General features: G+C 35.9%; 1 protein-coding gene across 1 annotated transcript in view; it reads left to right on the plus strand.

Moving 5' to 3' along the window:
* LOC137405280 (alcohol dehydrogenase [acceptor]-like) overlaps positions 1 to 12074 on the plus strand; it is a 29905-nt gene extending 17831 nt beyond the window's left edge. The window contains exons 7-11 of the mRNA XM_068091509.1: positions 5075 to 5234; positions 6547 to 6701; positions 7715 to 7886; positions 8694 to 8928; positions 11927 to 12074. Of these exons, the coding sequence (XP_067947610.1) occupies positions 5075 to 5234; positions 6547 to 6701; positions 7715 to 7886; positions 8694 to 8928; positions 11927 to 12059 (855 nt within the window). The 3' untranslated portion in view covers positions 12060 to 12074. The remainder of the gene's footprint in view (positions 1 to 5074; positions 5235 to 6546; positions 6702 to 7714; positions 7887 to 8693; positions 8929 to 11926) is intronic.
* The last annotated feature ends 130 nt before the right edge of the window (positions 12075 to 12204 follow it).

A 12204-nucleotide genomic window follows, 5' to 3' on the forward strand; every position in this document is an offset into this window, starting at 1 on the left:
ATTGTTGCCAAACCGACTTAATTTAGCTATTACTTGCTAATTTTTTGAAATTTACATCTAATCCTTTTTACAATTGTTATATTTTTTTAATTTATTAGACTGGCAGAAAACCTTTTCCTCATGATATGAAGTTTGAAAGTTACAGTTGTTTGACAAAGTTTGATAAACTTTACAGTTGTTTTTATTTCTCTCAAATTATTTCAACTACACAAAACACTTTTCTCATGATATGTAGTTTGAAAGTTGGAATGGCAAATGTTGTTATATGTTAAATACCAATTAACTTTCTGATTAAAGACTTTTTTATTACCTGGGCTACGCCGGGTAGCACAGCTAGTACATATATACAATATAAATTGCTATCAATCTCTGTGGCCTGTTGGGTAGGGTGTTGGACTATCAATTTGTGGGGTCCAGGATTAAATCTTTTTTGGAACAGATTCTTTATTCTAAGATTTTAAGATCTGTAGCTGGAATGCTTAAAGGTATACTTACGCGATATACTCTGAGAAATATATGTATAGATAAGAGTGTTATTCGTTTTATTGCTACCAAAGCTTACCACGAGCTTCGTCCATCATGTCTATGTGAAGGTCCTCTACTACTTGGTTAGCCCGGTAACATGAGTTGGTAACATGAGAAAACATGATAGTTTACCTATCATGTATTCTCATGTTACCTAAGTAGTTTGAATGTTAGAATAGCAAATGTTGTCTTACGAACAAACGAGTGGAAGCGAAGTATGAGAGTTTTTATGATAAATTCATGTGCACACAACTTACGAAAATTATTCATCAACAATGAGACGAACCCTTGTCTCGAAATTTCAACAACAAATTTAATCATCTTTTTGTAGATTAGTTAAAGTATCATAACGATACAAAACACATATAAGCCTATTTAAATATGTTACCAAGTCTTTGTAAATTATCAAAATTCTCTTAAAACTTACCCATATGATCGGATTATACACAAACAGACAGATTTATTAGGACGAAAATTGTCACAAAAATGCTTGAAAAGATTGGTTAAATGAAGGTTAATACCGGAAATTGAAACGCCGGGCGACAGAGAATAGAATGATTAAGTTCTGCACATTTCGCGAAAAAATAACGTGCACATTTCACCAGTCTATGGCATTGTCGACGGTTTCTGTAATTAACGTAGGAGTACTGAAATCGTTTCATTTTTGCCGATTTCAAACTGACATTTTAGACACTTGAGTACTTTGGTATTCTAACTGATGTCCAACGCAGTGTAAGTAAAGGAAATGACGATATTTTTTCTAACGATTCTTCTGAGATTATTACGATATTTAATTATAAGTTTGGATGACTACAGAACAATGACTACGTAGTACAGATTTTCTAAAAATCTATATAAATATCACAACTTCTTGATATCGCTAACTATGACGTTTTAAATGTAAACAAAATTGTGCATTGGTTTTATATTATTACTATATTAATAATTTTGATTATTCTAATAATATCAGTGCATTTTACTTCTAATATTGGCCAATATTGCATTTCTCCTATTGCAGGGGGAGAGATATAAACATATAATCTTTTCCTTTCATTATTGCTGTTTGTTGTATATAATAACACCCACACCCAGTACATTACAGCTACCATTGCAGTTATCCTATTGCACAGCAGTGCCATTTGACTGCTAATATTGCATTTCTCAACCATCAGAACCCTTTCTTTTTTCCAATATCACTTTGGTCGTGGGCTGTATGACAGTGGAATTTCTAGTGGTGTAAAATGTTAAAAAAATACTTTACCGAAGTGGTTTTGTCGCCTTGAAGCGGATTAAAATTTACATTATTTTATTTTAATGGGAAAAATTGTTTCGGATCTCGAACTTCTAGAACTGATTATGTTCGAGAACTGAGGTTCCACTATTCGTTGTCAAAAGATTAGGACCCTGAAAGTTATGAAATTTTAAATTTATATTGGTTTGAAAACCTTTACAGTTGTTTTATTTATTTTTAATTCAGTTGTCCTGCACAAAACCTTTTCCTCATGATATGAAGTTTGAAAGTTGCAATTGTTTGAAAAAGTTTGAAAACCTTTACAGTTGTTTTATTTTCTCTCTTAATTTATTTCAACTACAAAAAAACACATCTTTCATGATATGTAGTTTGAAAGTAAGGAGGCAAATGTTGTTATATGTTAAATACAAATCAATTTTCTGTGCAAAGACTTTTTTACTACCCGGGCAACCTAGGCTTGGGGCTGTGGTGTCACTCGGGGATGCACGAGAGACCTTTTTCGCCCGGAGTACAGCGCGAGTCTCTAGGTACGGCTTTCCTGATGAATGAGTTGGCGAGTGCAAGGCGATTGATTGCCAAGCGATTGAGTGCTAGGCGATTGATTGCGAGTGCGAGGTGATTGGTTGCGAGACGATTGGTTGCGAGTGCGAAGTGATTGGCTGCAAGGCGAGTGCAAGGCGATTGATTGCGAGGCGAGTGCGAGCCGATTGCAAGACGAGTGCGAGGCGATTGATTGCGAGGCGATTGATTGCGAGGAGAGTGCAAGGCAATTGATTGCGAGGCTGGTGTGGGCCGATTTATTGCAAGGCAACTGATTGCGAGTGCAAGGCGATTGATTGCGAGGCGAGTGCGAGCCGATTGCAAGACGAGTGCGAGGCGATTGATTGCGAGGCGATTGATTGCGAGGAGAGTGCAAGGCAATTGATTGCGAGGCTGGTGTGGGCCGATTTATTGCAAGGCAACTGATTGCGAGTGCAAAGCGATTGATTGCGAGGTGAGTGCAAGAGCGCGATTATCAACTGCTCGGCGGGTAAAGACTGGTCAGCCGAGGCGGGGGCTCAGCGGCAAAAGTGCGCGATCATCAACTGCAAATATAGACGGGTATGAACGGATGCATGAATCTAAAATATTTACTAGATTTTACACGCATCTAGCTGTAAAACACATTGCAGATTTCCATTGTTTTCCCCAACATGGACATGTGTTATATGTGCATGCATACTCTGATCAGGACAACAATTTCAGTAGACTGCATACTTGGAGTTGTTTTACAGTATGAAAGACGACTCTCAATAAACCTTATGCTGAACGTGAATCTGTTCCTGTAGGCGGGTAATGCAGCTAGTATTAATATATTATGGCTCATATTACCTATTACTATCTGCTACCTATTATATTCCCACGGCCAAACAAGAGCAAAGCGGTTGATTGGATGATTTATGATAAATGCACATGTGCACACAACTCCCGAAAAATTATCTGATAACGGCCGTCACCAAACCCTTGTTACAAAATCCTATCAACAAATTTAACAATTTTTCAGTAAAGTCGTTTAAGTACAATAATGATACAAATTGCATATAAGCCTATTTAAATATGTTACCAAGCCTTTGAAAGGTTACCGCAAATTCCTAAAACTAACCCATCTGATCGGATTATACATAAAAAGACAGATTAATTCTGCAAAAAGTCGCCACAAAACACTTGAACAGCTTGGTTTATTAATAGTTTCGACCGACCTACGAAACGTCAATAAAGCCGTGCGACAGATAGTAGAACTATTTAGCAGTGCGCAATTCAGCACGAGAAAAACGTGCTCATTTCACGAGTCTATGGTATTGTTTAATTGTCATAAAGGTTACCGCAAATTCTTAAAACTAATCCATCTGATCGGATTATACATAAACAAACAGATTTATTAGAACGAAAATCGTCACAAAACGCTTGAAAAGCTTCGTTTATTAAAAGTTAAGACCGGAAATTGAAACGCCGAGCTACAGAGAATATAACGATAACGTCTTGCCACAAATCGCTACAAAACGCTTGAACAGCTTGGTTTATTAATAGTTTCGACCGACCTACGAAACGCCAATAAAGCCGTGCGACAGATAGTAGAACTGTTTACTGTGTACTGCTTGTGTACTGTTTGAGGCGTAGACCGATTTACAAGTACGAAAATGTGGTACACAGTTTATCAGCCTACGTTTTTGTCCAACTACCGAAGGTTTTTTAAATTATCTAGAACATTAACCAGATTTCTTTACATCTTATCTACAAGCTAGGGCGGAACTACAATGCCTCTTTATGGCAAGAATATTTCTTTATTTCACTACAGTTTGCATAAAACTTTCAGACGCGTGAATGCCAATCCTTGCCCTCTGTTACATATCGCTGTCAAAACCATTTTGCATTCACAACACAACCAACTTTCAAACTGTATATTACAATATATTTTACTTTTAATATTGCATTTCAGAGATATAATAAACATAAAAGAGAGGAGACTAGACTGCGCGACCTTTAACACATACTGTATACTTATAACAGATATTGTAATATCAACAATTTACCAATTACTCGTATACCTGGTTTCAACCCAACTTTACCTCCAAAATAAATTGTTAGTTGCGCCGTTTTAGAGTCGTGCTCTCTCAAATTTATTTTATATCATCTCAAACAAGTCTCATTTACATTATACTCTGTCAATTCCTGCGGAGAACTACTTTTTCAACAACCAACAGTACCCTTTCTTTTTTCCATTATTGCTTTGGTTGTGGGCTGTATGACAGTGGAATTTCTAATACTATATATTGGCTCATATTACCTATTACTACCTGCTACCTATTATATTACTATATTATGGTTCATATTACCTATTACTACCTGCTACCTATTATATTACTATATTATGGCTCATATTACCTAGAAGGTTGGATATGTAACAGTAACGCCAGCCATATCACTGGCATTAAACATAGCAAATCATCATCGTAAAAATGAGATCTTCCCTCAACAAACTCTGCAAACGTACAACTCATCAACAGCGGAAAACAGTTTCAATGCATCAGAAGACAACTCCAAGCTAGAGCAGAGACTAGCAGTGTGTGAACCTTCAATAGAACTGCAAACAGTAATGATTATATTTTAAACTACTCTGCGAATATTTTATTTTCCACCATAGGGTCTATCCCCTCACAGCTTGTTCTACAGGAAATTTACAAGGAAGTAACACTGAGTCGGAGACAAGCAAAGGCTCAGTAAAAAGTATCAAATATGGGTTTTATAAAATAATTGCAGATTCCTGTGGTACATGACTTGCCAGTTGGACTTAACCTCCAGGACCATGTGATGGTGCCACAGTCTATCTTCTTTAAGAATACAAAAGATGCCGGTGTTGTGGACTACAGCTCTTTTTCGAGTATTAAATCCCTCATGAAGTACTTCCTCTTTCGTACAGGTAAGGGATATGATGTCATTTGTAGGCATGTACCCCGCTTAACAGCTGCTCAGCTCAAACATTATTAGTTGTGTCAACGATAATATATGAACAGTTTAGTAAAACCACACGTACATATGTATGTTGGATTTCAACGCATTCACAAAATCTTTCAGTGCCCATAATTATACAACAGAGCAGAAAAAACACTCTAGAGCTGACATGTTGGTCAGAATATGCAAGTTTAAAAAGTAACTTGTTATTACAGCAGCTAAAAGCCTGTTGACTTTTACTGGAACTTAATATTTCAACCTAATGCCCCAACTTGAAGCTACAGTGAATGAGATGTGTTGACCATTTCCCATATGTGAGAGCTGCAGCAGAGACAGCAGGATTCAACAGCTAGTTAACTTCTTTGGCAGCAATTGACAATTTTGGTTTTGCTTTTGTTGTGATTGGTTCACTGTTGTTGCTGATTGCCATTGAGATTGAAAGCCAAACTCTGTTGTAAGAACTTTATTCACTTTGAAGTAGGTGCTGATAAACTCTATAATAAAATAAAATGGCTCAAACTACATATTTATGTAAAAGAAAACTATTTAAAATTTGTAAAAATATTCCAATTTTTTTTGCAAACTTTACTATGAAGATAGCCATGTAAAAAATTCAAAAGCAGAAAATTTTGCATAAAATATATGCCTCTCCTGTAGCCGAGTTGTTAATTACCTGTGATTTATTGCTGTTATTATTTCATGTTGCATAAATTATGACCAAAAGATTTACATAGCAAAATAATTTTCATACAATGCTTCCACATCTTGGGGCTATTTGTGCTGCGAGTAAGTGTGAAACATCTAGCCATTGTTACGGAGCTGAAACTTGTCTGTTTGTCTACAAACTCCGTTGATTGCTGAGAAAGACCTCTATAGATATATATACTCTAAAACTACATGACGCAATACACTTTAGTAACATATGTCACTCCTAAATATATAAAACATTAAAAAGCTATTTTTTGATTGTGATTTTGAGCGAAAAAATAATTACAAATTTTCAATTTGTTATTCTGGTAACTCTATATAAAATCTACATAGATGGATACAGTTATTAAATGCATGTATTAAAATAATTTTTTGTTTTACAATATATAATAAATAATATAAAACAGCAAAATTTCATGCACATATAATTGAGTCAATTAAAACAAACTACAAATGTTTTTATGGATGAAAAGTTGGAGCAAAACAAACTTTACTAGTCTGCAATTGGAAAAGATACTATGTAGATGTTATCCGTGGACTCCTCACTCTCTGTTTCACGGCAAACACTGCAGGTCCACTCGCTGCCAACCCGGTTCAAGTAATCAGCTTCATGGATGTTGATAATGATGGTAAAGCGTTTCTAAGTGAGAATCTGCCTCAGTTGCAACTTTTGTTTGTCGCGACTCCAGCTGGAGCAAATCCCAACGACCCTACTCACTTGAGCACTGTAATTACAGTCCTCAAATGGTATGTGTTAGTATGCTCAGATCTGTTCAACTTACTCAACAATTCTTGATTTTTGTCTTTTTATTTTTTTCTTTTTTTAGCATGTAACAAAAACATCGTCTTGTTGATGATTATGTATTGTCTTGTTATTACTCATAACAACTCTGGTACAAATTTCCAAATTAATTTAATTTGTAAAGAAAAATACACTGAACTAAATTAATTAAGTTAACAATAATATTGCATAAAATGATATACCACAGCAAAGTGTTGCAAATTCAAATGTTAGATTTACGTCAAAGCCAAAAGCTCATGGCATAATTAGTTATGTTTACGTATGTTTTGCACAAAATGCCTTGCCCATTTCTAAAAAAGAAACCAGAGAGGCATGCAGTCTTTCAAATCTCAAAGTTCTCAGCTAGTAGTTAAATTGCTAACAGCAGTTGTTAGTCACAATCAAGATCCATGCCAAAGTATAACCTAATCTATATATATAAATTTTATGTCATTTTGTTTTATCCTGTGTCCATTTATAGCAATTAAAATCTAGCTATGAAAACTGGATTTAATCTCTACAAATATAGGCTGTGAACATAACCATTAAGCTACACGGAATACAATGGAATCACTTGACTAATAGTCACTATTAAAATTATATCATTATTATTATTATCATTATCAAATAGTCATTGATTGAGATACTCACCCTTAAAGGGCTTCTATGGAGTTAATAACTAGCACTGTTGACCGATATGCATAACGATTGTTAAGCTGGTTGGTCAAGCTGGCTGTCAAGCCAGGTAATGGTAATGGTTGTTAAGCTGGCCCAAAACGCGGGTATTGCTTTAGTAAAGATTTTAGTAAAGATCTAGCTTTCTAGGTAAGTTACTCAAATTCATTAGGTAATTATTCTATTACCTGTGCAAGGCCGGGCATTCAGTTAGTATCCAAATAATTAGCAGCTAGGATGAACAAAATGCCTCTATCTTATAACTTACCAAATGCATTGTTTAGCTGAGGCAGTACTGCTCAAATGAGTACAGATGTGGAATATTGGTATGCTCTGGAGTTCAAACTCCTCGAAGCCGAGGCACTGTAACTTTGGCAAGCGCTGATCCTTTTGAGAGACCTCTGGTAGACCCTAACCTGCTAGCCGATGCACAAGACAAACATGTTATGAAAACAGGTAAGCTAATAATCCCTAATCAAGTATGAGCTCTAAGTAACACTCAACTCGAAGGGTAAAGTGTAAACTTCCCACTTACACTTTACTTTATGAAATCAACTCAAGGCATGAGAAACTTTGACTCGAGGACTCAACTCATAGCATAAAACACACTTCATCTCAGGAACTCAGCTCAATGCATAAAATTCATTTCATCTTAAGAATTCATAGCATGAAACTCACTTCTTCACTAAAATTCAACTCATAGCATAAAACTCACTTCATCTCAGGAACTCAGCTCAATGCATAAAATTCATTTCATCTTAAGAATTCATAGCATGAAACTCACTTCTTCACTAAAACTCAACTCATAGCATAAAACTCAAGTCATTTCAAAAACTCAAATCATCGCGTGAACCTCATTCATTTCGAGAACAAAACTCATAAGCATAAAGTTCATTTCATTTTGAGAATTCTAAAAAGCATAAAACTCACTTAAACTTGAGAACTCATCTTCAAGTAGGAGAGTTCAGCTCAAAGCATGAAACTCACTTCATTTCAGAAACTTAACTCAAAACATAAAACTTTGAGTTGAACCTTTTCATATGTATGAGCAAGTTGACAAGATCTTGCACTAAAACCAACTGGCTCCATTTCGTCTCATTGAAGTCATACCAACACCAAAGGCAACCAAAATGTCTCCTGTTGCATACCGTAGTGGGTCATTCCTTATTGTTAGACAAACAATTTCTTTAGATGATGTATATTGTCTGTTTCTTATTGCTCTGTGATAGTGCTCACCGAGGTTTACTCTCTTATATTATTCAGGATTAAAAACGATAAGACAACTAGCAAAGACTAAACCCATGCAGAGACGAGGAGCTTATCTGTTAGATGAGAAGTATCCAACTCGAGAGCGGCTCGCCCCAGCAGTGGACCCCACGTCAGATGAATATATTGACCAAATGATTAGCCATTTAAGCGCAGGAGTTTATCACCATGCCGGTTCCTGTAAGATGGGGCCAGCTGACGACCCAACGTCAGTAGTAGATCCCCAGTTAAGGTGAGACAGAATTCTTGTTCATATACCCTACAGGATGAAATTATTGGCGGAGTTAAATTTTGCAAAACTTATCTTTTCATGTGTATTTGCGGACTAATTTATTCCCAGATTCACATTGCGTGAAAGCAGCTAGCAATAGAGTAAAACCTTCACATGCGTATACCACGTGTTTAGGTTTTTGTTTAGCGGGGAAATCATGCTAAGTTATCAATTTCTGGCTGCCTTCAGCAGTTTTTATGAATATTCATCGAATTGTAGGCCTTTGGTGAACCAACAACTTGTGGTAAGTTACGGGTTTTTTCAACGTAAAGAACTGCAAGAGAAATTTTTGCCATGGTGAGACCATGCCAGTTTCCAAATAAATTGTTACAACCTTGAATAATTTTGTAAAGAAGTGTGATGCACTGGCAATGGGCTTAACTCGAAGCCCTGGCGATGATTTTAAAAGATTTTGGAACTCAGCTACATTTACTAACTCCGCCTAGCGGCTAGTTTTTAATTTCAGGTAGTAGTTATTCTTTATTGTGTTAACAATAAAACTAATTATTCACGAATTTTAATAATTCGCGGAGTTGACTGTACGCGAGTTCGCAAATGATTAAATCCATCGGATAATTTCATCCTGTAGCGTAATCTTTAGCGTTATTACATAAGGCTGCTCAGTTGTTATGAGTTTAGTATTATTGTGGTGGAACACAAACTTCTATCCTCTCTTATGCAGTTTCTAACCAGAGTTGTGTTCTCTTTCTTTTTTTTTGTTAGCCACGCCCCTAAGGGAGGCTGGTTTTATTGTCTAATTTGCATAATTTCATGTACATAAGGCAGGGTCTCGGCCCTTTGTATTCACTCAATACATGCAGTGCAATTGAATCATACTCTTTCTGCTACATTAAGCGATACCAGAACCACCTCGGCATATAGCTATCTCCAAAGACTTGGTCTATGGACTGTGCTGTGGGAATAGACTCATAAAAACACTGTCGACCTCGTCGACCTAGTATAAAACCTTTTTGGTGCAATCCCTTGTGTGAAGTGGTTAATGTTGACCGGTGGAGTAAGCCGACCTAGTCGCCTCTACGTGTTGGTCGCAGGAACCAACACATTATACAAGATGGCATCCTTTTAGGAAAGCTACTGCCTCCTATAAAGCCGGCTGTCACCATAAAGACCAGCAAAATAGCTTACAGAAGAACATTTCCGGTTGCTCTGCAAGTTATTTTCACTTGCTTTCTAGCTAGAATAGTCTTTTGGTAATAACATCTAAATATTTCTGCTCATTTAGAAGCCTAGTATTTGGGTTGCTGTTTGCTTACTTTGTTAAGGTCCTGTTAAAGTACTGTTTTATTGTACTATCAGCCTAAACAAACTGCTCCTTCTACATTATTTGACCACAATACTTGGTGAGATTAAAAATGAAGCTAGAACAATTCCACAATTTAAATAATTTCATAAACTTGGTCATATCATGGAAAATTTGAGAAACAAGTTTACCTAGTAAGTTACAGCCTCTAGTTTGCATCAGTCTTGTTGAGTTGAAATTTAATAACTTGCTAAAACGTGTTTGGTTTGAGATAAACTGAGATTATTCTATGTTGCTGTACTTTGTAGATTACCGCCACTATAGTATGCTTTATAACCAAACTTTTACTCACATAAAGTATATGTGGTAGAATGTGATGCAGTTTTTACCTATGTACCATATAACCCTCAATAGAATAATTTAAAATCATTTTGGATATGAGATGCTGAAGCTTGGATCTTGTTGCCAGCGCTGAATGAGCAGATCTGGAATAACATAACATTGAGTCAGTCTTTTAAGATATAATATAAATACACAAACATGCACTTACCACGCAATGGGTTTTTGAGAACTTCATCTATATACATACATATGCTACCTGAATACCCAGCATTGCTAATAAAAAAAAGTCTTCGGACAGAAAATTTATTTTTCCTTGATATATACAACAAATACCATTCGAACTTTTAAACTTCATATCATGGGAAAAGTATTTTTGTGCAGTTCAAATGAATTGAAATAAAAAACTTGAGTACATAGAAGTGTGTGAATAAAAAAGGTTATTGTTGCAGCAGAATCTTGTAATATTCAAAGTTTTGATGAACTATAATGTACCTCTCGATACTGGTACAAACGTAAAAATGAGGTATCAGACTTTCTTTGTCTGACACTTTGTCTGACTGAACGGAGAGAGAATGTAGAGCCACTTTTTATTCTAGGTAATATAATTGTTCACGAATAAAGCATTTAGCTCTCACAGATTTACAGAAACAGGAAATATGAGTCAAACGGCACATTTGAAATCGAAGCTCCACATTTGAAAATTACAAGTTAAAAAATAATAGTGGTAAAAAAAATAGCTTTTAAAAACATTTCAACAAAAAAAAACAAACGCAAAGGGTAGTATTAATTAATAATAATAAGTGCCCATATATCGTAAGCAATTGTGGAAAGGATATACAGTGTATGGTAAGAGCAATGAAAATGATTATTATGGTTTAGCCTTGCGGTTATGCGCACTTGTTGGTAGACTTGTGATCTGAGTGTTGTGAGTTCCAATCCAGCACAAAGGTGATTTTTTATCACTTCAGAGCTTTAACTGAACAGGCAGACAAACACTGAAATTTATAGATAAATAACAGTGTTTGTTTGTTGCGGGTCAAGTTATGTCAAATGTAGGGACAAAAAATCCTGTTCTCACTAAATTTGAACTCTGCACCTCCAGATTTGTAGACAGACATGCTAAACCACTAGGCCAAGCGGCTACATTACGACACAATGTAATAATTATGGTCACACTCATTACACTGATTACAATAAGCATGCTAAAAGCGCTAGGAAAAATTAATACTATTGGTTATTGCTATCGCGCTTGGGAGTAATACTTGCGTGAGAGATCATTACGCGTTACATAACGATTATCAAGCTGGCTTCAGCCGCAGCTATATTGTAGTGAAGGTTTATTCTCTATTGTTCTAGAGTGAAAGGACTGGAGGGACTGAGAGTAGCGGACAACTCCATAATGCCTCAGCTGACATCAGGAAACACGAATGCTCCAGCGATCATGATAGGAGAAAAAGCGTCTGACATGATCTTGCAAGACTTGCACTGAGAAGTAATATTTCAGCCGCTTGTTGCTTAAAATCAGCCATAGATTTATTTTGCAGTGTCTTTCAAGATTTTATGAAGAGATTTACTAAAACATAGGACAATTCGTTAGTATATTTGTCATTGTGTAAAATATATTTTATGTGAAA

Source organism: Watersipora subatra, chromosome 9 (genome assembly GCF_963576615.1).
Source record: "Watersipora subatra chromosome 9, tzWatSuba1.1, whole genome shotgun sequence".
Classification (NCBI taxonomy): Eukaryota; Metazoa; Bryozoa; class Gymnolaemata; order Cheilostomatida; family Watersiporidae; genus Watersipora; species Watersipora subatra.